Genomic DNA, 26,921 nt, shown 5'->3' on the forward strand with positions numbered 1-26,921 from the left:
GTGAGTTCAGACTCCCATCTTTTTAACTCTTTAAAATAATACGTCAAAAAGGGAACCTTCCCCTTGAAAGGATAATTCTCCCGTGTCCCAAAGCAGCTTGTCCTTGGAACAGTTTTAAAAATGCTGCTTGAACCTTGAGCCTCTTTGGCCCAGGTTATCCCAAAAGGGAAGTTTCCCTTTAAACAACAATGCTGTTATGAACATAGTTTCGATGTCATAATTGCCATTTACATCCCTGCCTGAATCACTGGATGTTGAGGTCTGACGTCAGGTTACCTTCAAGTGCTCAGCAAGTCTTCACTAAGCACCTGCAGTGCACTCGGTGCTGCTCTAGGAGCTATTCCTTCATTGTATTCACGGCATTTATTGAGCACCTTTGCTCTGCTGGACACTGGAACAGGATATCAAAAGGATGGGCCCTGTGTTCAAAGAGCTCAGAGTCCAGGTAAGGATATAGCCGAGGAACAAATAACCGTGCGGCAATCTGAGTAGTCTTGTACTAGAGGTGAGTGCCCAGGGAGGTCTAAGAGGGAGTGATTGCTGTGATGCTGGGGAAGAGGAACTTTTCAGAGAGTAGATGATACTTGATCCCAGGTCTGGAACAAGGAGTGAAATTTTGCTAAAGAAAATAAGAGTTAGGTGAGAATGAAGGGGAAATAAATTTGGGTAGATAAGGTGATTGTAGGAAGATTTGAAAACCAGCGGGGAGAATTTGGCCCTGAATTGATTGACAATAGGAAGCAAGCAACTGTAGGTTGAGGAGCAGAAAGATGACTTAACAAGTGACTGTTTAAGGAACATTTGGAAAATTCACCAGACTTGATGTTCTGGAGACAGAGGGTGGCCTGGAGGTAGCTGGGTAGTTCTTGCAAATACCAGTCAATTGGAAGATGGAAAAACCTGGATTGGGGTGATAACAGAAGGAACAGAGAGAAAAAGAAGGTGTCCCAGTGGAAAGGGACAGTGCTGGGCTCAAGGTAGATGACAAATGTCCACTGAAACAAAGATGGAATATTTAATGAATAACTATGACTCTAAAATTTTGAACCAAAGGGACAAAACGAGTGATTTATTATTTTATTGACAGGAATGAGATAGAGAGAAAGTGAATTCAAAGAAAAGGAGATTTAAAAAAATTTATTTTTTAATTGAAGGATAATTGCTTTACAGAATTTTTTTGTTTTCTGTAAAACCATTAACTCCTGCAGGGTAGACTTTTGCCTCCTCCTGAACACAGGACTCAGTATGTAACAATTTACCAATAAGTGTTGACGGGAAGTTAGTAATGCAAGTAAATGGGGGCATGAGGGTGTGGCTTTCAGTATCTCCCGTGTCCTAAGATGGCTTGTCTGGGAGCTACTGCTCAAAGTGCTGCCCGGGTTGTTAACCTCATTGGCCTCAGTTTCCTCCTCTGAAGAACGTGGAAATTGATTGGTAGCTAGCTAACACCCTTCCAGCGTTAAGAATCAGTGACTGTTCTTTTTTGCTGCTATCTTTTTTCTCAGAAAGCAATTCAAAAAATGAACCCCAACTCATCAGATCCGCCCCTTCTCTCTGAAGTGAGCAGAGGAAACTAGTGTAAGAGTTACAGAATCAAAAGGGCCAGCGAGCTGAAGGGCTGTTTCTCACTGTTTGAAGGATCCCATTGCCAAAAATGGAAGTGGCGTTTCGAGTGTGTTTTTGCCATGTCCCCTGGACTTAAATGGAACTAAATTCTCTTGCAAAGATGGAAAGGAGAGGGGAGAAAAGGAGGGGGTGCCTGGGCCGGGAGCTGGCTGCTAAGCTATGCACTGGAGGTCCAAGTTCAAAAATGCTTGCAGGAAAGCTCCAGTTCAATTTTTTTCTCCGTACACAATGACACCGTTGTGTGTCCAGAAGCTGGGAGGAGGCAGCTGGGTTTCTAGAGCTCAGTGGCCAGCATCCTTTTTTATTCTTTTTTGATTCTCCTCTTTTAAAGACACCCCACAGGACACTTTGGTCTGGAGAGAAAAATGCTAGTCAGTCCCATATCCTAAAGTCTAGAAAACAAGAAACATATCCTGAGCGGGACTTGCCAGCTCTCATTAGCATGAGGCTTCAGTGAATACGTGAATAATGACTTTCAGTAAAACAAGGAACATGAAACCCTCTACCTTCACCTGAACATGTGCCCTGCCTCTGATGACCACTTTAGGTGGGTGAGCTCCTGCAGTGCTGGGTCCTTTTGCTGTGTTAGCTTAATTTTGTAAACTACCCTGTACAGGAATGTGTTGAATAAATGCCCATCTGATTTCAAAAGTCCAGAGGTATTTCTGTGCCTACTGCTTTATAGGATCTAATCAGATGTTTCCTGAAATGGGATCTGACCCTTTCTTTGGTGAAAAATTTCTAAAATGATAAATTATTTCTTCTGCTAAACCTTTGTAGTTTTTATGTGATTTCTCTTCAAATAGATGAACTTTAAGGAATTCACATTATAGGAAATTGGGGCTTAGAGATGAGGGTAGTAGAATACAATGACACGCAGGATAATAATAGTTGACATTCCATGTCGTGCCAGGCACTGGTGTGGGTCTTTACAAATTTAATTCATTTAATCCTTGAAGTGATTCTATAAAATAGATATTATTATCTTTGTCACTTTTAAAAATGAGGAAGCCATGACACAGGAAGGTTAAATTATGAAGCTGATAGGTAACTGAGCCAGGCTCTCAAACACAGTCCTTAGAGCTGGAAGTGAAAGTGAAAGTCGCTCATTCGTGTCCGACTCTGTGACCCCATGGACTATATAGTCCATGGGATTTTCCAGGCCTGAATACTGGAGTGGGTAGCCTTTCCCTTCTCCAAGGGGATCTTAACCCAGGAGATTTAACCAGGGATTTAACCCAGGTCTCCCACATTGCAGGTGTATTCTTTACCAGCTGAGCCACAAGGGAAGCCCCCTTAGAGCTGGACATTACACTGATTTCCTGTGAGCAGTGTGTTTCCCTAATGTACATGCCTCTTGGTTTCCTGACAGCTATGTTGTATTTTTGTTCTAGTTACAGGACTGGACTAGTCATTGCCTTTATACTCTGGTTCCCCAACATAAGATGAGCAGAAAATCATGGGAGAGTAAATAGGGGTGGAGAGGAAGGGAAGAAGTCATGATATCAAGGCTACACGTGCTGTTACACACACATACACACTCACAATAAAGTTTATTTATTTTTTCCTCACATCACTCATGTACTCTCAAATGCTCTCTTCCTGCCAGGTTTTACATAGCATTTCCCTGAGGGCTCAGTCCTTCCCACTCCAGGTCATGGGGAGGGGTGGGAAGGAGATGACTTCCTTTCTAAGGGTCTGCCAGAAGGCCATGTTTGGAGAGACACACTTATAAGATTTGATCAATAAGAATAGCAACTGTGAAAGCCAAACCTCTCTGAGTGAGAGAGTGCCATCACCAGCTATCTGATCACAGAAGGAAACCAGCCCTGCCCTTGAGGAACTCAGCATTGACAAAAGCAAACCTCAGTTCTGATATGTCATCCCCACACCCCATCTTGGGACATATTCTGTGGAATGTGGTTGTGTACTCTATAGGTTTTTTTCTTTTATTGGAAGAGAATTGCTTTACAATACTGTGCTGGTTTCTGCCATACATCATCATGAGTCAGCCACAGGTATACATATGTCTCTTCCCTCTTGAAACACCCCTCATCTCCTTCGCCACCCCACCCCTCTAGGTTGTCACAGAACCCAGGGTTTCCCTGTGTCACACAGCAAACTCCCACTTGCTATCTGTTTTACATATGGAAATATATACATTTCCATGATATTCTCTCTTGTACCCTGGATTTAAAAACAACTTCAACTCTTGAAACCATTCTGTGGGACAATATGCTGTCATTACAACAAATGAGATTGTATTAATACTGAAAGTTACTCTTGGTGTGTTCATTAGGTGAAATAAGCTTGCAGGACAATATGCATTGTATACTCTATGTTACAAAGATAAAAGCATACACATAATAACAATAATAAAAATGCTTATTATACACAAGCATTGTTCAAAGTGCTTTACACTTATTAACTTAATCTTTCAAATATTCCTATAAAATGGATACTAATATTAGCTCAATTTTATATGAAGAAATCTAAGTATGGAGAAGTTAAGTAACTTGCTCAAGGTTGCTCAGCTAAGTGTCAAAGTCAGAATTCAAACCCAGGCATCCTGGCTCCAGAGTGTCTACTGTTAACCAGAATGCAATACTCTAAATGCCTTGGAAACAGAGAACATTTCTAGACAAATACACAGCAAAGTGTTAACAATGGTTAGCAAAGATGTGGAAATCTGGGGTTGGATGAGGGACAGGAGAGGAAATTTTATTTTTATAATACACACAGCTGTACTTTGGGGCATTATTCTTACACTGTCCAATTAATTACAGTTTAAAAAACCTTTAAGAGCTGCAGACAACCACTGAATTTGAAGTAGCCTAGTCAAGAGAAAGCGGGCTTCCCTGGTAACTCAGTGGTGAAGAATCTGCCTGCAGTGTAGGAGGGGCACGTTTGATTCCTGGGTCTGAAAGATCCCATAGAGAAAGAAATGGCAACCCATTCCAGTATTTTGGCCTGGGAAATCCCCTAGACAGAGGAGCCTGGTGGGCTACAGTCCATGGAGTTGCAAAGAGTTGGACATGACTTAACAACTAAACAACAACAATATCGAGAGAAGAGATTAAGAAGATTCTGTTTTTAGAGGAGAGAATGGGAACTGCACTGGATTTATAAGTAAAAAGGAAAGAGTATGGATGTGACTTTAAGAGAAGGGGGGATGTGAAATACACGGAGAAGTCAAGTTCATAGAGACAGAAAGTGTTGTGGTGGTCACCAGGGGCTAGGGGGAGAGGGAATCAGGAGCTGTTGCTTAGCGGGTATAGAGTTTCCATCTTACAAGATGAAAAGTTCTGGAGATGGGTGATGGCATGGTTGCCCAGCAATGTAAATGTATTTAACACTATTGACCTGTGCACTTGAAAACGGTAATGCACTTAAGATGGTAAATTTTATGTTAAGAGTATTTTACTACAGTAAAAAATATTGAAGAGAAGAAAAGAGAGAAAAGGGAGAAAGATGACTGAGGAGCCAGTTGAAGCAACAAAGAAGGCAAGGAGTTGAAATCGGTGCATGGAGGTGTGATGAGAAGCTTGGGCATCTAACCCTGTTGACTAATGAGCCACACTTAAATATAAGGCCTCAACAGAGGGGAAAACCTGTCATCTCCATGTACAGAAATGAAATATTTTACACATTTTTTAAGTTAACCGGTAATTGTCCTTTTGGTGGATGGCTGGAGAGTCCCGTGGAGAATTCCAACGCATAACACAGTTGTTTCTACCCTGAGATCCAGTGTTCTGGTTTAAAGGAAAGGTTGCTGTTTTAAAGCAGAAGTGGGCTCTCAGTCTCTGAAAAATTCCAAAACAGACTGATTCAAAAACAGACGGATAAACAGGGCCGCCTGCAACCACAGCAGCCTGAGGGGGAAGGGATCAGGTTTCAGCTGCTGGGACACCTTGCTGGCCTGGAGACAAGCCTCTGTGAGGTGGCCGTGTTCCAGCAGACCCCAGCAGCTCCTTTGCCAGGCCTGCTATTAGCTCCTCCACGTTTTCTCTTGAGCTCAAGCCAAGGTCTCTGGAGGAAGAAGCATGCAGTTGCCTTTCATATCAGGCCTTCGTGATACACAGTGGACAGGTGGTGCTCAGCCCTGAGTGACTCCCAGGGCCGGGTGTTGGGAGCACTTTTGTGTCTGCAAAAGCTACCCTCTAAAGAACTGGGCTTCCCTGGTGGCTCAGAGGTAATGAACCTGCCTGCCAATGCAGGAGATGCAGGTTTGATCCTGTGTTGGGAAGATCCCCTGGAGAAGGAAATGGCAAGCCACTCCAGTATTCTTGCCTGGAGAATCCCATGGACAGAAGACCCTGGCGGGCTACAGTCCATGGGGTCGCAGAACACTTGGACATGACTTAGGGACTAAACAACAACAAAGAAAAGCCAAAATAGCCATTCTCACTTGAGAACTTGAGATGCTGATGTTTCTGACAATTTTGGAGTACAGTACATGAGACTTTCTTTGTTTCTTTTTTTCCCCTCCTAAAAAAAAGTTTAGGACTGGATTGGATGGATTCCATCTTAGAGTATGACATATTTTCATCTTGACAAGTAAGAAGAGGTCCCACCTTTCTATCTTCTTCCTATGATCATTGTTTCATCCTCAGATAGCTAGCATAACTTTAATTATAGCTGTATTTACTAAGTGAATATGATGTGCCAGAAATCATACTTAAACATTTCTCACAACAAAATGCTGCAATAGAGAGTATTGCATCATTTTACAAGTGGCTGCAACTGATCTTCAGAGAAGTTAGGAGTCTTACTGGGAAGCCACTCAGTTGTGGCAGAGGTGGGATTTGAACCCAGATCTGTTCAACTCCAAAGATGGTAAACTCATATATTAACCATACACGGTATACAATATGCTAGATTGCCCTTTCAAATGCAAATAGGAACTATGTGTTTCCTTTTTTTAATAGGAGGATAATTACTTTGCAATGTTTGTTTCTGCTGTACAGCAATGTGAATTGGCTGTTAAGTATATATATATTCCCTCCCTCTTAAGCTTCCCTCCCCGCCCCCATCCCACCCCTCTAGGTCATCGCAGAGCACTGAGTAGACATAGAGAACGGACTTGTGCACACAGCAGGGGAAGGAAAGGGTGGAATAAACTGAGAGAGTAACACTAACATATATATACCACCATGTGTAAAATAGCTAGTTTCTGGGAAGCTGTGGTTATACACGGGAACTATATTTTTAATCAAGTAGCTCCTTAATAAGTGGTCAGAGCTGCAGCATAAATGCAGAGTTGTACCTTGCCTGACACCTCAGATTCTCCTCTGCCTTACTATGTGTGAATGGCACTTGCACATGGAAACTTTGGAAGCTATATTTACTCAGCTACTAAATACCACGAGGCCCTAGAAGAGGGTTATCCCCGTGTATCCACATGCATGCATGCGTGCTCATGCTCAGTCGTGTCTGACTGTTTGCGACCCCCATGGACTATAGTCCACTCTGTCCTTGGCATTCTCCAGGCAAGAATACTGAAGTGGGTAGCCATTCCCTTTTCCAGGGGATCTTCCCAACCCAGGGATTGAACTTGGGTCTCCTGCATTGCAGGAAGATTCTTTAAGATCTGAGCCACCAGGGAAGTACATGATCTTAATGATTATTTATGCTACTTGAATTCAGGTTTTCAATCTTTACGCAAGCTACTGAGTGCATTTACAAAGGCAACTTGGGAGCATTCTGTTAAAGAAGTGATTTTCTAAAGCTGGTTGACCTTTATAAGACCAAACTCTGCAATGGATGGAATTTTTATTATGTATGGAAATATGTTTTCAAAGATAGCATTTTTATACTTCCCCCACCCCACAACCCATATAAAAATACATAATAGACTTTTAATTACAGACAAGATGGAGTGAAAGGAAGCAGATTTAGTTTCCTGCCAGAAATGAGTAATAAATCAAATAAAATATATGAAACAACAATATTTGAACACTGGATATCAAGCTGTGAAGACAGTGGTCCCTGAGAGAAGGAAAACAAATGAAGTTAGCTCCACAGTTACTCCCAGCTTACTTCTGGGAGAGTGTCTAGGTTTCAAAGCAGGGAGGAGAAATCCAGGCAGAGCCTGATGATTGAGGAGAACAGAGGTGGAGAGCCTAGGGAGGACAAGGTGGCTAGAATCTGCAGAAGAGAGCCGGGAGAGAACCGGAGAGAGCTTCACAGAGAGAAGCCCCTGCTCATTGCAACTAGAGAAAAGCCTATGCAAAGCCAAAGTGAAGCCAAAAATGTTGTTGTTCAGTAGTTCAGTCATATCTGACTCTTTGCAAACCCCTGGCAGCATGCCAGGCTTCCCTGTCCTTCACCATCTCCTGGAGCTTGCTCAGACTCATGTCCATCGAGTTGGTGATGCCATCCAACCATCTCATCCTCTGTCATCCCCTTCTCCTCCTGCCCTCAAGCTTCCCCAGCATCAGAATCTTTTCCAATGAGTCAGCTCTTCACAGCAGGTGGCCAAAGTATTGTAGCTTCAGCTTCAGCATCAGTCCTTCCAAAGAATATTCAGGGCTTATTTCCTTTAGGAAAATAAAGCAGACTGGTTTAGTCTCTAGGAGACTGCAAGGAGACTGTTTTGATCTCCTTGCAGTCCAAGGGACTCCCAAGAGTCTTTTGCAACACCACAATTCAAAAGCATCAATTCTCTGGTGCTCATCTTTCTTTATGGTCCAACTCTCACATCCATACATGACTACTGGAAAAACCATAGCTTTGACTAGACAGACCTTTGTCGGCAAAGTGATGTCTCTGCTCTTTATACGCTGTTTAGGTTTGTCATAGCTTTTCTTCCAAGGAGCAAGCGTCTTTTAATTTCATGGCTGCAGTCACTGTCCAAAGTGTTTTTGGAGCCCAAGAAAATAAAGTCTGTCACTATTTCCATTGTTTCCCCATCTATTTGTCATGAAGTTATGGCAAAAAGTCAAAAATAAAGTAAATGAAAAAATATTAAAAACAAAAAAGATAAATACACTGGATGAGATTAACAGATTAGATACCACAGTATAAAAGAGCAATAAACCTGAAGGTCTAGCAATAGAAATGATGCCAAATGAATCAGAGAGAAAGAAATGTTAAAAAATTTAAGAACATCAGTAAGTTGTACAACTTCAAGCAGCCCAATATACGTGTGAATAGAGACTCTGAAGGAGAGGAGAGATAAACAGCAAAAATGTTTAAAAAGTCATGGTTGAAAATTTCCAAACTTGCTGAATACTATAATGCCACAGGCCCAAGAAGTTTAATGAACCCCATGCAAAACAATCATAAATAATTACAGCAAAAAACAAATTGCTCAAAACCAGAGATAAAGATAAAATCTTAAAAGCTGCCAGAAAGGGAAAAAAAGAAGACACATTACATATTGAGCAACAAAGAATGAAAGAAGATGAATGTCAGGAACAATGAGACACAAGACCATGGAGCAAAATCTTTGAAATGTGGGGAAAAAAATCTGTCAAAACCTCGCAAAAATGTTTTTAAAAAATAACTTGCAGATAATTCAAAAATAGCTTTTCAAAAAAAAAAAGAAAAAAAAAAAGCTTTTCCAGGCATACAAAAACTGAAGGAATTCACAATCAGCAGACCTGTACAACCAGAAATGTTAAAGGAATTTCTACAGGGAGAATGATACAAGACAGAAATCAAAGGAACAAAGGGTGGTAGAAATGGTAAATATAGATATAAAAAAACTTCTTTATTATTAAAAAGCTCTTTAAAATAATTGACTTTGGAAAGCAAAAATAATAGCAATGTATTGAAAGGTTTATAACATTTGCACAAGTAAAATGTATGGCAATAGCACAAAGGCCAGGGAGGGGAAAATGGATATATAGTGTCTCTAGGTCATTATATGATGTGTTAAATGGTATAATATTATTTGAAGGTGGACTGTATTTTGCAAATCTTTTGTTATAAAATAATAAAACAGAGTTATGGCTAGTAAGCCAACCAAGAATATTAAATGGAATCATTTAAATTATAATTCCAGTAACAGGACAAGGATGCCCCCTCTCATTATTCCTTTTCCACATTGTACTGGAAAAGTGAAAAGTGAAAGTCGTTCAGTCGTGTCTAACTCTTTGGGACCCCATGAACTATAGAGTCCATGGAATTCTCCAGGCCAGTATACTGGAGTGGGTAGCCTTTCCCTTCTCCAGGGGATCATCCCAACTGAGGATTCAAATCCAGGTCTCCCACATTGCGGGCAGATTCTTTACCAGCTGAGCCACAAGGGAAGCCCATCCTAGCTAATGCAATAAGACAAAAGGAAATAAAAAGTATTCAGACTGGGAAGGAAGAAATAAAACTGTCAGTTTTTGAAGATAAAATGATAATCTATGTAAAAAATTCCAAAGAATCAACAAAAAGCTCCTGGAATTAAAATAACAATTATTGCAAGGTTGCAAGATACAAAGTCAATATACAAAGCTCAGTTGTTTCTCTATATATTAGTAATAATCTTAATTTTTATTATTAAATTAAATTTAATATTTAATTTAATATTAATTAATTAATTAATTTTATTTTTTAAATTTTATTTTATTTTTAAACTTTACAATATTGTATTTGTTTTGCCAAATATCGAAATGAATCCGCCACAGGTATACCTGCGTTCCCCGTCCTGAACCCTGCTCCCTCCTCCCTCCCCTACCCTCCCTCTGGGTCGTCCCAGTGCACCAGCCCCAAGCATCCAGTACCGTGTATCGAACCTGGACTGGCGACTCGTTTCATACATGATATTATACATGTTTCAATGCTATTCTCCCAAATCTCCCCACCCTCTCCCTCTCCCACAGAGTCCATAAGACTGATCTATACATCGGTGTCTCTTTTGCAGTCTTGTATACAGGGTTATTGTTACCATCTTTCTAAATTCCATATATATGCGTTAGTATACTGTATTGGTGTTTTTCTTTCTGGCTTACTTCACTCTGTATAATAGGTTCCAGTTTCATCCATCTCATTAGAACTGATTCAAATGTATTCTTTTTAATGGCTGAGTAATACTCCATTGTGTATATGTACCACAGCTCTCTTATCCATTCATCTGCTGATGGGCATCTAGGTTGTTTCCATGTTCTGGCTATTATAAACAGTGCTGCAATGAACATTGGGGTACACGTGTCTCTTTCCCTTCTGGTTTCCTCAGTGTGTATGCCCAGCAGTGGGATTGCTGGATCATAAGGCAGTTCTATTTCCAGTTTTTTAAGGAATCTCCACACTGTTCTCCATAGTGGCTGTACTAGTTTGCATTCCCACCAACAGTGTAAGAGAGTTCCCTTTTCTCCACACCCTCTCCAGCATTTATTGCTCGTAGACTTTTGGATCGTAGCCATTTCTGACTGGTGTGAAATGGTACCTCATAGTGGTTTTGATTTGCATTTCTCTGATAATGAGTGATGTTGAGCATCTTTTCATGTGTTTGTTAGCCATCTGTATGTCTTCTTTGGAGAAATGTCTATTTAGTTCTTTGGCCCATTTTTTGATTGGGTCATTTATTTTTCTGGAGTTGAGCTGTAGGAGTTGCTTGTATATTTTTGAGATTAGTTGTTTGTCCGTTGCTTCATTTGCTATTATTTTCTCCCATTCTGAAGGCTGTCTTTTCACCTTGCTAATAGTTTCCTTTGTTGTGCAGAAGCTTTTAAGTTTAATTAGGTCCCATTTGTTTATTTTTGCTTTTATTTCCAATATTCTGGGAGGTGGGTCATAGAGGATCCTGCTGTGATGTATGTCGGAGAGTGTTTTGCCCATGTTCTCCTCTAGGAGTTTTATAATTTCTGGTCTTACGTTTAGACCTTTAATCCTAATTAATTTAATAATTAATATTAATATTTTTATTAATTCTTAAATTCTTGAGAATAAATCTAACAAAAATATTTATGTGATTTATGTGAGGAAAACTATAAAGCTCTGATGAAAGACATAAAAAAGGAGATAAATTAGTGGAAAAATATTTCATGTTGATGGATAGGAAGACTCAATATTGTCAAGATATCAATTCTTCTGTCTAGAGTTGTAGACTCAAAATGATCCCAATCAAAATCTCATCAAGTTATTTTGTCAACAACCTAAAGTTTATGTGGAAGTGCAAAAGATCCAGAATAGCCAACATGACATTGAAAGAGAAGAACAAAGTTGGAAGACTGATACTACGTGAAATTACTATATAGTTACAGTAATTGAGACGGCACAGTATTGGCAAAAGAACAAATGAATAGATCAATAGAACGGGAAAGAGAGCCAAGAAAAAGACCTACAAAAATATAGTCAACTGATCTTTGACAAAGGAGCAAAGGCAATACAATGGAGAAAAGACAATCATTTCAGCAAGTGGTGCTAGAACAACTGGACATCCACATGCAAAAAGTCTCTAGCACAGACCATGTGCCCTTCACAAAAATTAACTCAAAGTGGATCATAGACCTCAGTGTAAAATGCAAAATTATGAAATTTCCAGAAGATGCCATAGGAGGAAATCTAGATGACCTTGGGTATGGTGATGAGATTTTAGATACAGCAGCAAAGGCACAACTATGAAAGAAAGAATCCGTAAGCTAAGCCTTGTTAAACTGAAAACATTCTGCTCTGCTGAAGACACTGTCAAGAGAATGAGAAGACAAACCAGAGTCTGGGAGAAACTATTTGCAAAAGACGTATCTGGTAAAGAACTGTTAATCAGAAAATAGAAACAAACTCAAAATGAAGCAATAAGAAAATGAAAAATCAGATTAAAAAAGGGCAAAAGACAACTCACTGAAGAAAATATGCAGATTTTCAAATAAGTACATGAAAATATGCTCTATGTCATACATCATTGAGGAAATGCCAGTTAAAGCAACAGTGAAGCACTACCACACGTACAGTAAATGGCCAAAATCTAGAGCACTGACTACACCAGATGCTGGTGGTTGGTGGGGATGCAAAACTGCACTGTCTCTGAAAGACAGTTTGGCAGGCTCTTGTAAAACTAAACATACTTTTATCATGTGATCTGATATTGTGCTCCTTAGTGTTTACCCAGACAAGTTGGAAAACATGTCTATGCAAAAACCTGCATATGGATTTTTATGGCCGCATTATTCATATTGCCAAAACATGGAAGCAACCAAGAGGACTTTCAGGAGGTGACTGGACAAATAAACTGGTGCATGCAGACAATGAAATATCACTTGGCACTAAAAATAAATGAGCTATCAAACCATGAAAAGAAGGAACATGAAAGACATATTACTAAGTGAAAACAGCCAATCTGAAAAGACCACATACTGCATAATTCGAACTATATCACATCCTGGAAAAGGCAAAACTGTGGAGATGGTAAAAATAATCAGTGGTTGTCAGGGGTTGGCAGGTGGGATTAATAGATGGAACAGTAAGGATTTTTAGAGCAGTGAAACTATTTTGTATAATATTATAATAGTAGATATATATTGTTATACATTTGTTAAAACCCACTGAATGTACACCACCAAGAGGGAAAAGTGAAGTATGAACTTTAGGTGATAATTGTGTGTCAATGTAGGTTCTTCAGTTGTAACAAATTATAACAAAAAAGCCCCACACTGTGGTTGTTGGTAGTGGTGGAGGCTGTGTGTACTGTGGGGCAGGGGATATTTGTGAACTTTGTACTTCGCTCCATTCTTCCTATGAACTTAATACTGCTCTATAAAGTAGCTTATTTTTAAAAAACCTTCTTAAAAAATAGTCCAAAAGAAGACACAGAAAGAGGAAACAAGGAATGAAGAACAATGGAACAAATAGAAAACATATAACAAGATGTTATAACAACATATAACAAGATGGCAGATTTGAATCTAACCATATCAATAATTACATTAAATGTTAATTAAAAGGCACAGATGATCAGTTTATGTACAAAAGCAAGAATGAACTACATATTGCCTCCAAAGAAATCCACTTTAAATATAAAGATAAAAATAGAATAAAATTAACAAGATGGAAAATAATACAACATGGAAACACTAATCAAAGGAAATCTGGATAGACTCTATTAATATCAAAGTAGATTTCAGGGCAAAGAATATAATTAGGGGTAAAGAGAGTTATTTCATAGTGATAAAAAGGGTCATTTCATCAAGAGGACACAGTAATCCTAAACATCTATGCAGTTAATAATAGAGCTTTAAAATACTTAAACAAAACTGATAGAACTGAGAGAGGAAACAGACAAATCCAAAATTATAGCTGGAATTTTAACACCCCTCACTCAATAATTATTAGAACAAATAGAAAGTCAGCAAGTATACAGAAAAGCTGAATAACAACCATTAATTAACTATGCCTAATTGGCATTTATAGAACTATCTATGCAACAACAGTAGAATGTATACTCTTTCCAAGTACACATAGAACATTTACCACAGAAACATAAAACAAATCCTGAAAAAACTCTTAAATCCTACAAACATTTTCCTGACCACATGGAATTAAGTTTAAAATAAATGATAGAAAGATATTAGGAAAATCCCCAAACATTTAGATAGTAACACACTTCTAAATAATTTATAAGTCACAGAAGAAATCAGAAGGTAAATTAAAAGGTATATTGAAATGAGTGATAAAAATATAATATCAAAATTTGTAGACACAGCTAAAGCAGTGTTTAAAAAGAAATGTATAGAAGTAAGCATCTCTATTACAAAGAAAGAAAGGTCTCAAATCAATGAGACCTTAAGAAACTAGAAAAAGATGAGTAAATTAAACCCAAAGCAAGCAGAAGAAAGAAAATAATAAAGATAACAGCAGAAAGCAATGAAAGAGAAAACAAAAATAATAGAGACAATCAAACAAAAGCTGACTCTTTAAACATATCAATAAAATTGACAAACCTCTAGCTTGACTAATCAAGAAAAAAAGACAAAACAAAATTACCAAAGTGGGGACACATCACCACAGGTCCACACACATTAAAAGTATTGTTATTGTTGCTCAGTTCTGAGTCGTATCCAGCTCTTTGCAACTCCATGGACTGCAGCATGCCAGGTTTCCCTGCCCTTCACTATCTCTTGTAGTTTCTCTAATTCATGCCCATTGAGTCTGTGATGCTATCTAACCATCTCTTCCTCTGCCACCTCCTTTTGCCTTCAGTTTTTCCCAGCATCAGAGTCTTTTCCAATGAGCTGGTTCTTTGCATCAGGTAGCCAAAGTATTGGAGCTTCAGCTTCAGCATCAGTCCTTCCAATGAATATCCAGGGTTGAATTCCTTTAGGATTGACTGGTTTGATCTGTGAATATTATTTACAGCTTTACTGATAAATTCAACAATTTAAGTAAAATTGTTTAAAATTTTTGAAAGACAAAGCTAAATAAGTTTAAATTCTAGTTAAACAATCTTCCTATAAAGAAAACCCTGGGGCCAGATGACTTCATGAGCAAATCTTATCAAATATTTAAGGATGAAATATCATCAATTTAACCAAAGCTCTTTCAGCAAAATGAAGAGAATACTTCCCAAATGAGTCTATGAAACTGGTGCTGTTTTGATACTGAAATCAGGTTTGCCCTATAGGAAAACTATATACTGATACCCTTCATGAAATTAATGCAAAAATTCTTAAAATTTTAGTAAATTGAATCTAACAGTACTTGAAAAGGATAGCATATATGATTTCCAGTGGGATTTATCCTAGAGCCCAGTCTATAATTCAAAACCAAATTTTTAATTCCTATATTAACAGACTAAGAAATAAAAAGAAATCATATTATGTCAATAGATGCATAAAAAATATTTGACAAAGGTCTAATATCACTGACATAAATTCTTAGTAAAATAGGGACAGAAGGGAACGTCCTTAATCTGATTAAGCACCTATGAGAAACCTACAACAAATATCACATTGGAAGGCTAAAATCTTCCTCCTAAGATCAGAAAAAAGGCAAAATGGCCACCGCCACTGTTTCTATCCAACATTGTAAAGGAGGTCCTAGCTAGCAGAATAAGGCAAGGAAAGAAAGAACAGATATTCTGTTTAGAAAATGAGTAAATTATCTTTATTTGCAGATGACATGATTGTCTATGTAGAAAATCTTATGTAAGTTCAATACGCAAAAATTAATTGTACTTCTTTACTCTGGTAATGAGCAATTAGAAAATTGAATTTAAAAACAATACCATTTGTAACAGCAACGAATATTGTAATAGCAACGAACAATACTTAAGGATAAAACTAACAAAAAATATGCAAAATTTGAATACTAAAAGCCAGATCATTGCTGAAAGAAATTAAAGAAGGCCTAATAAAATGGATACATTGTCTTCAGATACTGTATTTTAAGGTTCTGTGTTGTTGAGATGGCAGTTCTCTCTCCCAAACTAATCTCTCAAATTCAACACAATCTCAATCAAATTCCCAGAGACTTTTTGGAAGAAATTGAAAAACTAATTTTAAAATGTGTATGAAAATCAAAAAGACAGACTACTCAAAACAACTTTGAAAGAGAAGAACTAAGTTGGAGTACTAACACTACTTAATTTCAAGACTGACTATAAAACACAACAATTAAGATGATATCATGTTGCTGCTGCTGCTGCTAAGTCGCTTCAGTTGTGTCCAACTCTGTGCGACCGCATAGAGGGCAGCCCACCAGGCTCCCCCATCCCTGGGATTCTCCAGGTTAGAACACTGGAGTGGCTTGCCGTTTCCTTCTCCAATGCATGAAAGTGAAAAATGAAAGTGAAGTCGCTCAGTCGTGTCCGACTCTTAGCAACCCCATGAACTGTATGGTCAATTGATTTTCAAGAAAGATGCCAAGACAACTGAATGGGAAAAGGACCATCTTTTCAGCAAATGGTGCTGGAACAATTGGATAGCCATATGCAATAAATGGTGCTTCCCTGGTGGTTCAGACAGTGAAGAATCTGCCTGCCTTCCCAACCCAGGGATCAAACCTGCCAGGAGGCACAGGTTTGATCCCTGGGTTGGGAAGATCCCTTGGAGAAGGAAATGGCAACCCACTCCAGTATTCTTGCCTGGAAAATCCAATGGACAGAGGAGCCTGGTGGGCTATTATGGTCTATGGGGTCACAAAAGAATTGGACATGATTTAGCAACTAAACAACAATAACAAATGCAATAAGTAACCCTCAACCCTTACTTAACATCTTATACAAAAAGCAACCTGAAATGGATCATAGACTTGAATATGAGGCTAAAACTATAAAATTTGTAGGAGAAAACACAGAGGAAAGTCTTGGTAGCCTTGGACCTGGCAAAGATTCCTTAAATATGATGCAAAAAACACAAAAGACACAACCAAAAATAAGGAAACTGGGTATAAAAGTAAAAATAAATAATCAAAATTAAATCTTTTGTTCTTCCAAAGGCATTCTTTTTTTTTTTTAAAGTAGAAGGTTTAGCTAAAGACTGGAGAAAATATATGCAGAATATATGTCTGACAAAGGATTTGTAATTAAAATAAAGAACTCTAACAACTCTATAAGAAGATTAGAAATCTAATTAAAAATAGAGACAAATGTCAAATAAGTATACGAAAAGATGCTCAATCTCATTAGTCATTGTGTGCTTAGTCGCTCAGTTGTGTCTGACTCTTTGCAACCCCATGTAACCTGCCAGGCTCCTTATGGGGATTCTCCAGGCAAGAATACCAGTGGGTTGCCATGACCTTAGTTTGACTTAGAGATGAAGTGAAGTGAAATGAAGTGAAGTGAAGTGAAGTCTCTCAGTCGTGTCGGATTCTTTTCGACCCCATGGACTGTAGGCTACCAGGCTCCTTAGTCCATGGGATTCTCCAGGCAGGAGTACTGGAGTGGGCTGCCATTTCCTTCTCTAGGGGATCTTCCCAACCCAGGGATCGAACCCAGGTCTCCCACATTGCTGACAAACTCTTTATCAATTGAGCCACCAGGGAAGTCCTCATTGGTCATTAGGGATAGACAAATCCAAACAATGATGTACTACTGTGTAACCACTAGAATGGCCAAATTAAATCAACTGGCCATTCCAAGCACTGGCAAAAATTACTGGCATTCATTATTGGTGGGAGTGTAAAATGGTAAAAAAAAATAAAATGCTTTGGAAGTTTCTAAGGAAGCTAAATCTACATCTACTGTATGATTCACTTATTCTATAATCTTATTTTTATCCAAGAAGATATGTGTCCACATAAAAACTTGTGTGTAAATGTTTATGGCGCTTTTATTTGTAAGAATCCCAAACTGGGAACAATCCAGATGTCCATCAACAGGCGATGCATAAGCAAATTGTGATAGATCTAAGCAGCAGCATCCTACACAGCAATGACAATGAATGAACCATTGATTCTCATAAGAACATTGATAAATCTTGAAGTAATTATGTGAAAAAGTCAGTGAAAAGGAGTGCATACTTACTGTTTGAACCCATTTATATAATTTTCTACAAAGTGCAAACTATAGTAAAAAAGAGCAGGTCAGTAGTTAATGAATGAAGGAGGGATTATCAAGGGGCATGAGAGAACTTTTGGGAGCAATGGATATGCTATCTTGATTATGGTGATGGTTTCACATATGTAAAAATTTATCAGATTTTGTACATTACGTATGTGAAATTTTTAGCATGTTAACTATCTTCCAGTAAGGGTGTAAAACCAAAGAATTCATTTTCGACTGCTATCCACTGCACACTGGAACATAACTGAAACAAAATTACTCTTGCTATGTGCAGTGTAATCTGATACACACATTTCATTCCATTCCATTTAATCGAAAATATACTCTGATCAGATCAACTATAAATTGATTTCGTACTTCTACAGGGGATTGGGATCTGTAGTTTGAAAAATACTGCTTTAAAATATGTTTGAAAAATGGTTGGCGTGAGTCCCAAACAGTCTCTTACACTGACAAGTTCCTCTGAGTCCGTTTCTATGTCTTTACCACTGACTTTCATCTCCCCTTCTATTAACATGGTTGAGAAACTATAAAATTTTATAAAGTAAAAGTCCCAGTCTTTCCAATTCTTGCATTGGAACCTGAGACTTACTCTCATTCTTTTGCCACCATCTGCCCACTGTCTTGTTCTGGAGACTGCTGATCTTATGATCTCATAATGAAAATTCTTCTGTGATGACTCCAGGCGAGAGGAACACTATAGGGGGCTTTTGAGGAAACGTGAGATGGCAGCTACTGGCCACACAGTTACTGTGGCTGCCGAGGCTTTTGGGCTTTATGAACATGGGTTGCAGCTGCTGTTATCATTTCCCTCATCAAAGTAAGCAAGTGGGCTCCGGCGGTGAACCTATTCTTTGTGAGGACTTAGTTTTCAGCAGAATTTACTTTTAGTAGTTATTTTTGCATAAAGAAGGCCATATGAAAAGGGATTCTTTGTTTTCTAGCTTCCACCATGTTAACAGTGATAGCTATCTGTGCACGACAGGGTTCAGCAAAGAAGAGAAAAAACCAGGGGAGGGAAGCAAAGAATGACAAATGATGAAAGAAATCTAGGCTTGAAGTTCTGCTATGAAGGATGTTTCCATATGCAACCTTATCTTCATGTGCCTGGCAATCTCTGTTCAATTAGGCATCATTCTGCATCACAGGAATTGGTATAATGTGCAAATTCAGTCCATTTAATGTCTATGAAGATTTTATTTTATTGTTTTTTAATTTTTATTGGAGTGTAGTCAATTTACAGTGGTGTGTTAGCTTCAGGTGTGCCATTAAGTTATACACTAAGTTCTACTTATACAGTTAAGTTCTACTCTTTTTTTATTAGATATTTTCCCCCATATTGGCCATTATAGAGTATGAGTAGAGTTCTCTGTGCTATACAGTAGGTTCTTATTAGTTATCTTTTTCATATATAGTAGTGTGTATATGTCAATCCCAAACTCCCAGTTTATCCCTCTTCCCCTTTTCCCCCGATAACCATAAATGTGTTCTCTACATCTATGATTCTATTTCTGTTTTGTAAATAAGTTCATTTGTACCATATTTTGTAGATTCCACATATAAGCGTTACCGTATGATGCTTATCTTTCTCTGTCTGACTTACTTCACTCAGTACGACAGTATGCCCATGAAGGTTTTAATCAATGAACTCAGAGCCAAAGGAGATAGAACTCAGGCAGAAGTTTGGGTTGGGATTCCGGCCTCAGCATTTTTCCAGAAAGTGGCTGTGGACAAGCTGCTGGAAGACCTGCCATGATTTTCCAAAGAATGCAGCCTTCCCATGGTTCCAGAAGAACCAGTGTGGTGGATGTCCAAACTAAGCTCTTGGCACATGAAGGGGAGATGGGATTGTAAAGAAGAGCTTAAATCCCCAGCCTTGGCAGAGTGGCCTAAATCTCAGTTGATTTAACTCCCAAAGTCTAAGATCTAGATTTTGCTCGGATAAGCAGTAGCCAGAAGTTGTAAGTTCAGAATTTGAACAGTCTTAGGGATTGGGGAACCGGTTTATTGATGCTATTGCCTCTGGGCCCATAGATTTCAGTATTGAGTTCACACCTTCCTTTTATAGACCTGGGGCTTCCCTGGTGGCTCAGATGGTAAAGAATCTGATTGCAATGCAGGAGACATGGGTTCGATCCCTAGGTTGGGAAGATCTTCTGGAGAAGGGAATGACTAACCATTCTAGTATTCTTGTCTGAAGAATTCCATGGACAGGGGAGCCTGGCGGGCTACAGTCTACAAGGTGGTCAAGAGTGGGATATGACCGAATGACTAACATTTTAACTTTAACTTTATACAGTAGACAGCATGTTGTTGTTCAGTTGCCCAGTCGTGTCCAACTCTGTGACCCCATAGACTGCAGCAAGCCAGGCCTCCCTGTCCCTCACCATCTCCTGGAGTTTGCCAAATTCATGATCATTGCATTGGTGATCCTGTCCAGCCATCTCCTCCTCTGACACCCTCTTATCCTTCTGCCTTCAATCTTTCCCAGCCTCAGGGACTTTCCCAATGAGTCAGCTGTTAGCATCAGATGACCAAAACATTGGAGCTTCAGCTTCAGCATCAGTCCTTCCAGTGAATATTCAAGGTTGATCTCCCTTAAGAGTGACTGGTTTGATCTCCTTGCTGTCCAAGGGACTTTCAGGAATCTTCTCCAGCATTCGAAGGCATCAGTTCTTTGGTATTCTGCCTTCTTTACTGAGACAGCACGACAGACTGGAAAACACCCGGTTTTGGTGTAGGCAAACTTTGGTTCAGATTCTATCTCTGCTGCCTGCCAGCCTTATGACCTTGGGAAAACTGCTTAACCTCTGAAGGTCAGACTTCTCATTTAGTGCTGCTGCTGCTAAGTCACTTCAGTCATGTCTGACTCTATGCGACCCCATAGATAGCAGCCCATCAGGCTCCCCCACCCCTGGGATTCTCCAGGCAAGAACACTGGAGTGGGTTGCCATTTCCTTCTCCAGTGCATGAAAGTGAAAAGTGAAAGTGTAGTTGCTCAGTCGTATCCGACTCTTAGTGACCCCATGGACTGCAGCCTACCAGGCTCCTCCGTCCACGGGATTCTCCAGGCAAGAGTACTGGAGTGGGTGCCATTGCCTTCTCATTTAGTGCAGTAGCTCTCAGTTGGGAGTGATTTTGCACCCCCATCCCCACCCTGCCCAGGGAACATTTTGTAACATCTAGATACATCCTTGATCATCTTGACTTGGGGGAGGAAGTGTTATTAGCATTTAGCAGGTAGAGGCCATGGATCTAGACATTCTACAATGCACAGACTGCTTCTCACAGCAAAAAATTAAGTCAATAGAGCTGAGGCTTGGAAATCCTGGTTGAGAGATAATGTATACAAGTGTCTGGCATAAAATATGAAGGTGCTAGATCAATGGTACTATCATCACCCAACGATCAATTCAGTGGGGCTAACTGAAAACCAGATTCTGGGGAAGAAAAGGCTGTGCAAGTCTGTCTTAGGTTCTGGAAAAGTCCCCAGCAGAGCTACCTGAAGTGCACTCAGTAGTTAATGCGGGGGTAGCAAAGAGGTTTTAAGTAGTGACTCTGGAGCCAGCCTGCCTGAATCCAAATCCTGGCTTAACCATTTACTACCTGTATATTCTTGGTCAAGTTATTTAACCTTAGTCTACTTATCTATAAAATGAGGACAACAGTGATACCTGCTTCACAGAGATGTGTTAACACATACAAAGGACGTATTTGCATAGTTTAGCAACTGCTCAACTGATATTTTCTGTTATTACAAGGGGAGTAGTTATGGAGACAGTGCTGAGAGGGGCACTGATTTTAATCAGAAGCTCTGAACTTTTTTATATGAACCATGAAGGGGAACACAAACCAAACAGAAACGGACAATTTGCACAGCAATATCAAGTTCATCAGCCCTCGAAGGACCCAGTATGAGGTGCTGGGCAAGTTGCCAGGTGTTTATAAATATCACCTCATTGAATCCCGTTGACAACCTTTGATATGGCTCTCTCATTAGCCGATTTCAGTCTTATTTTACACATATGGAAAGATGCTCCAAACAAAGCAACTTGCTCAAACCCACACAGTCCTAAGGAGTAGAGCTGGGGTTCTGAATTCAGGTAGGACTCTGTTGTTAGAAGCTCAGTCATGTCCAACTCTTTTGTGACTCCCATGGACTGCAGCCCACCAGGGTCCTCTGTCCATGGGATCCTCCAGTCAAGAATACTGGAGTGGATTTCCATTCCCTTCTCCAGGGGATCTTCCCAACCCAAGGATTGAACCCAGGTCTCCTGCATTTCAAGCAGACTCTTTACCACTGAGCCATCAAGGAAGTCCCAGTTAGGACTCTAGCCTGTGCTTTGAGAGGTTGAAATTTAGAAATGCTCACCTCAGGGCGGATTCCAGGATATAAAATATCCTACTTTATATTCAGTTAGTTGGCGCGTTCTGTGTTTAAGGATGGAAAGAACAACGTAAAGGCAAGTCTCTATCTCTAGTGCCAGCTGGGAGAAACAGCCTGGGGTACGTGAGGACAAGGGAAGGGGAGCAGCACGCAAGTGATAGGAGCAGTTCTTGCTCTTGTACAATGACAACTAGTAAGTCCAGCAAAGTCTCCTTGCCTTGCTGAGCAGCATCAAGCCACTCATAGAGAACATTTCTTGGTAATGGCACAGGCCGGGCATCCTAAGAGAGATGTAGACCATTACTCAGCACTAGTACTTTCTGCCATGTGAGGATATTTTCTAGAGGATTCCTAAAACGCTCTTCCTTTCACTAAATGTTTCATGAGGCTAGTACTGTGTGTGTGTGTGTGTGTGTGTGTGTGTGTGTGTGTATGTGTGTCTAGTGGGATGAGACCACAGTAGCCTGGGCCCAGGGATCCAGCAGAACCAGGAAAAGGTCCCTGGTAAAGATGTGTCTTCCTCTAAACAAACAGCTCTGTTTAGATAAGGGTGGAAATGGCAGCTAAAAATAGCCAAGAGAATGCATGCATGCTAAGTCACTTCCGTAATGTCCAACTCTTTGCGACCCCATAGACTGTAGCCCGCCAGGCTCCTCTGTCCACGGGGTTCTCCAGGCAAGAATACTGGAGTGAATTGCCATTCCCTTCTCCAGAGGATCTTCCTGACCCAGGGCTTGAACCCAGGTCAGTTCTCTTACATATCTTGCATTGGCAGGCAGGTTCTTTACTACTAGCGCCACCTGGGAAGCCCCCCAAAATAGCCAAGAGGCCTGACTATATCCAAAGACTCCTTGAGGAGTTGCACTCCCTGGTGCTTGGGGCTGGGGCTGTGACATAGGCATTGTTTCATGGATCTCTGGCTTTCTTGGGGGTCCCCTTCACCCCATTCAGTGTTGGAAGGTATCACACACTGCTCACACCCAGAAAACCATCTGGGCACACCCTCCCCCCAGGTCTCCTGCCTCACTGCCGGGACCATGGGGCTGGAGGCCTTCCCTGGAACTCTGGGCCCCACTCACCCAGCAGAAGCCAGGCAGGAGCCCAGCACAGGCCACAGGCCCTCAGGGTCATCCTGTGCCCTATGTGTTCCATGGGAAACTGTGTTCTTCCTGGGGCGGGCAGCTGTGCTCTCTCCAGTTCACTAACCTGGTTGTTTAAATATAGGGGAGGAAACAGCTGCTGGTTGGGCGGAAGTTTCTGAGAAGACAGGGTTTCGGCAGGGGCTTGCTAAGGCTGATAAGGACACAGCGTGTGCTCCCAGATGGGTGTCTGCTGGTTCACTTTGGGGCTTTCAGACCCCGCCTCGAGCCACCGCTGTCAGAATTTGGCTCCACGCGCACGTCTGACATGGAGAGGAGAGTTATTTTTAAGCTGATCTTTGTGACTTCCTCTCGGCCCTCCTCCTTGCTCTCCTTTCTCAGAGGCCCTGAGAGCAGCTTCCTGCTTAGGCCACTGGACTACAGGTGATGTGTGCAGGGTCGTGGAAGGCAAGGGCAGGCCGTGTGGCAAGGCAGCTGCCCAGGGCCCTGTCCTGACAGGCAGAGGCCAAGCCTGGCTCCTCTTAAAAGAGGATTGTGGGACGATCCCCGGTTCTGGGGATGGGAGCGGGGAAAGGAGACACAGCCTCCAAGTCAGTCACCCATCCCGGTGACTGCAGACCGCGGGCATTGCGAAACTGCAGTTCCAGGATTCTTGGGGTCGCCCCCAAAGCATGAGCACCCGGCTGGACCTGATCCTGACGGGGGCGCCGCTCTCTGGGCCAGGTTATGCGGACCGGACTAGCTCACGCACGCGGTCTTCGGGGAACACCCCTCCGGCTTCCAGTTCTCTCAGAGTTCCGGAGGAGCACTTGCGGCCGGGTGAACCACCAGCATCCTCAGATTGTGTGGCGAATGAATCAGCTTCACAGCCCCACCCCTCCTCACCGCGTTAGAGCCAGGGAGCTGAGCTGATGGTACTGTGACTCCTGGGGGGTGCCCGGGGCACGAATCCTCACCCTCGCGCCCTGACACCACCCCCCCCTCCACTCCCCCCCACACACCAGACTCCGTGAGTTTCATTCACTTCCGTGTTCCTGCCTCCCTCTAGTTCTCAGGCCCACGGCTGAGCTCAGCTGCCTGTGAGAACGGGTCCTGCGGCCTCGGCGCAAGGGATCGTTGGATCTTTGCAGGGACCTCCTGCCTTGTCATCTGCTGGGGGAGACTGACATGAGGGAGCACGCAGCCCCATCCTTGCCCTTCTCCTAGCTGACCCAACATCCAGGGCCTGAAAACTCTCAGCTGGTGTTTCCTTCATCAAATAAGCCCGGCTGAGGACCAGCAGGGGGCAGTTTAGGAAACTGGTGCCTCCTCTCCCAGACCCAGGGACTGAGTCTCAGTCTTACCTGGTGGGAGTCCTAGCTGGGCAGCCCCTGTGACCTAGTCTATGTCGTATCGTGTCGTGTGGTCCCCTCACCTGCCCCGGGGACAGTAACCAGTCCACAGGATGCTCAGAAAGGCCTTTCCAGGTTAGAGTCTAGGTCAAGAACACGCCCTTTCCTCTAGAGGTTCCGTCTCTAGGAGAAGAGCAGCCCCTGGGGCCGTCTTACTATCCAATTCAGGATTTGAGCTGCTCACCTCTGTCTCTCATGTGCAGAGACTGGCAACACCCAGCTCTCAAGTTTGCAGTGGGACTGAAGGAGCGGCCCAGGGCAGGTGGTACAGGGGTTCTTGAATCTCCCTCCCCCGCCCCTCCTCTGCCTCTCCAAGTCCCACCCCAGCCAGTGGCTGCCCTCGCCTCCCTGCAGATGTTTTCAGTTCATAGATTGCATGGAGTTCACGTTGGTCATTTGTTCCATTTGCTCAGAAACAACAGCCACCATTATTGGCAGGAAAGGGAGAGGGTGCCAACTGCCAAATCACACAAAAAGCCCTAGTCATGGGCACTCAGCGCGGGGTGGGAGTAGGGGGAGGGGGGAGCACGGGCTGGGCCATCTTGCAGTGACCTAGAGTTCTGTTGCACCAGCTGAAGTCATGGTCATTAAAGCAAGGTCTAGCCTTCCCCTGGGAATGGCCAGAGCAAATTGACTCATCTTGGAGGGACAGGGACAGAACGAGATGTTATCTTGGGAGACTGGAGTGATTGGAACTGGCTCCACAGCCTGGCTCTGAGTCTAAACCCATGACCTAAAAGAAATTTATTTCTTTGTTCCTTTGAAATTAAGAAATATTCCAGGGGTAATGAAAGAGTCGATGATGTTTGGTGTTTAGGGTCAAGAACAAATATGAATAAATGTAATTCAAGTTAAATGATGAACCTCATGTGCCTCCTGTGCCGTGCAGCTGTTTTGACAGAAGGTGGCTGTAACATTCAGCAACCCTCACAGCCTGCGCGGGAGGGGCCCCTCATAGTGGTGAACATCGTCGAGTGATGTGCATGGTCCTCCAGAATGAACGACACATGAGAAATGGAAACTGTGATTAGTGCCTGGGGTAATCTGAGACCGGCACTGGGAGAGCATCACCTGTGGCAAGTGGGGGGCCTGAGTGGCTCTTAGGGGCTAGTGACCAGCAGGCTGCATGTCTGGAACTGAGCATTTTTAGATCTGAGGCACTCCGAAGAGTCATGGGTGGGACTTCTGTGAGCCCAACAAGGTCCCTTGCTTCTGCTTCCCTGGGTGGGTGGGCACCATTCCCAGTGCTGACACACCACTTGGAACAGGGTAAGCAAGGTTACCCTGGCAAGCACGGAGAAGAGAGAAAAAGAGGGCACTGCCTCCTGCAAATCTCCCTTGGGAGCTTCCTATTTCAGAAGCCAGGAGCACCGACAGGGGAGCTGGGTGGGAGTAGAGCTGCTCCTGTGAGACTGGGAGAGTCAGCCCTGAAGAGACCAGTGTCTGGGGAGCGTGTCCTCAGTGCTTCCCAGCAGGCCTGTATCTCACAGTTGCGGAGGGTGGTAGGTATGGAATGATTTTCCTTCTGTTCAATATTCATCAAGCACCTCTTAAGGGGAGCACTGGGCTGGGTCTGGAGTAGCCTTAATGGGGCAACACAGACCCTCCCCAGTAGCGCTCACACACTGGCACAGGGGGTGGTAAGCCAGGCTGTGGGCCCAGTTCTGTGCCAGCTGCCATGCCCACATTGCTTCCTCCGCCCTTGTTCAAGTTATCAACGGGGAAAGGCAGACTCAGAATGAAGAATTTGTCCACCATCATCCATTTAGAAACAGAGTTCAAAAAAGACAGATGGGCGTGTTTCACAGCACAGGGATGGACCCGCCAGTGATTTCTCTCCGGGAGCAGAGTGGGGACAGGCCTGGCACCGGGATGAAGAGGCACAGGTGTGCAGTGCTGTCAAGCGTCTCCACACAACTGAGCATCCATTAAGCACATCTGGGGTGCTGTAGGTGTGACTCATTAGCACCCACTGTGGCACCCACTGC

The 26,921-nt window shown here is 42.0% G+C and overlaps 1 protein-coding gene across 1 annotated transcript in view; it reads left to right on the forward strand.

Annotated features, from left to right (window-relative positions):
* The first annotated feature begins 236 nt into the window (after window positions 1–236).
* ADORA3 (adenosine A3 receptor) overlaps window positions 237–26,921 on the forward strand; it is a 57,197-nt gene continuing 30,512 nt past the window's right edge. The window contains exon 1 of the mRNA XM_070785930.1: window positions 237–445. Within this exon, the coding sequence (XP_070642031.1) occupies window positions 252–445 (194 nt within the window). The 5' untranslated portion in view covers window positions 237–251. The remainder of the gene's footprint in view (window positions 446–26,921) is intronic.

This window comes from Bos indicus, chromosome 3 (assembly GCF_029378745.1).
Source record: "Bos indicus isolate NIAB-ARS_2022 breed Sahiwal x Tharparkar chromosome 3, NIAB-ARS_B.indTharparkar_mat_pri_1.0, whole genome shotgun sequence".
In the NCBI taxonomy this organism is placed as follows: domain Eukaryota; kingdom Metazoa; phylum Chordata; class Mammalia; order Artiodactyla; family Bovidae; genus Bos; species Bos indicus.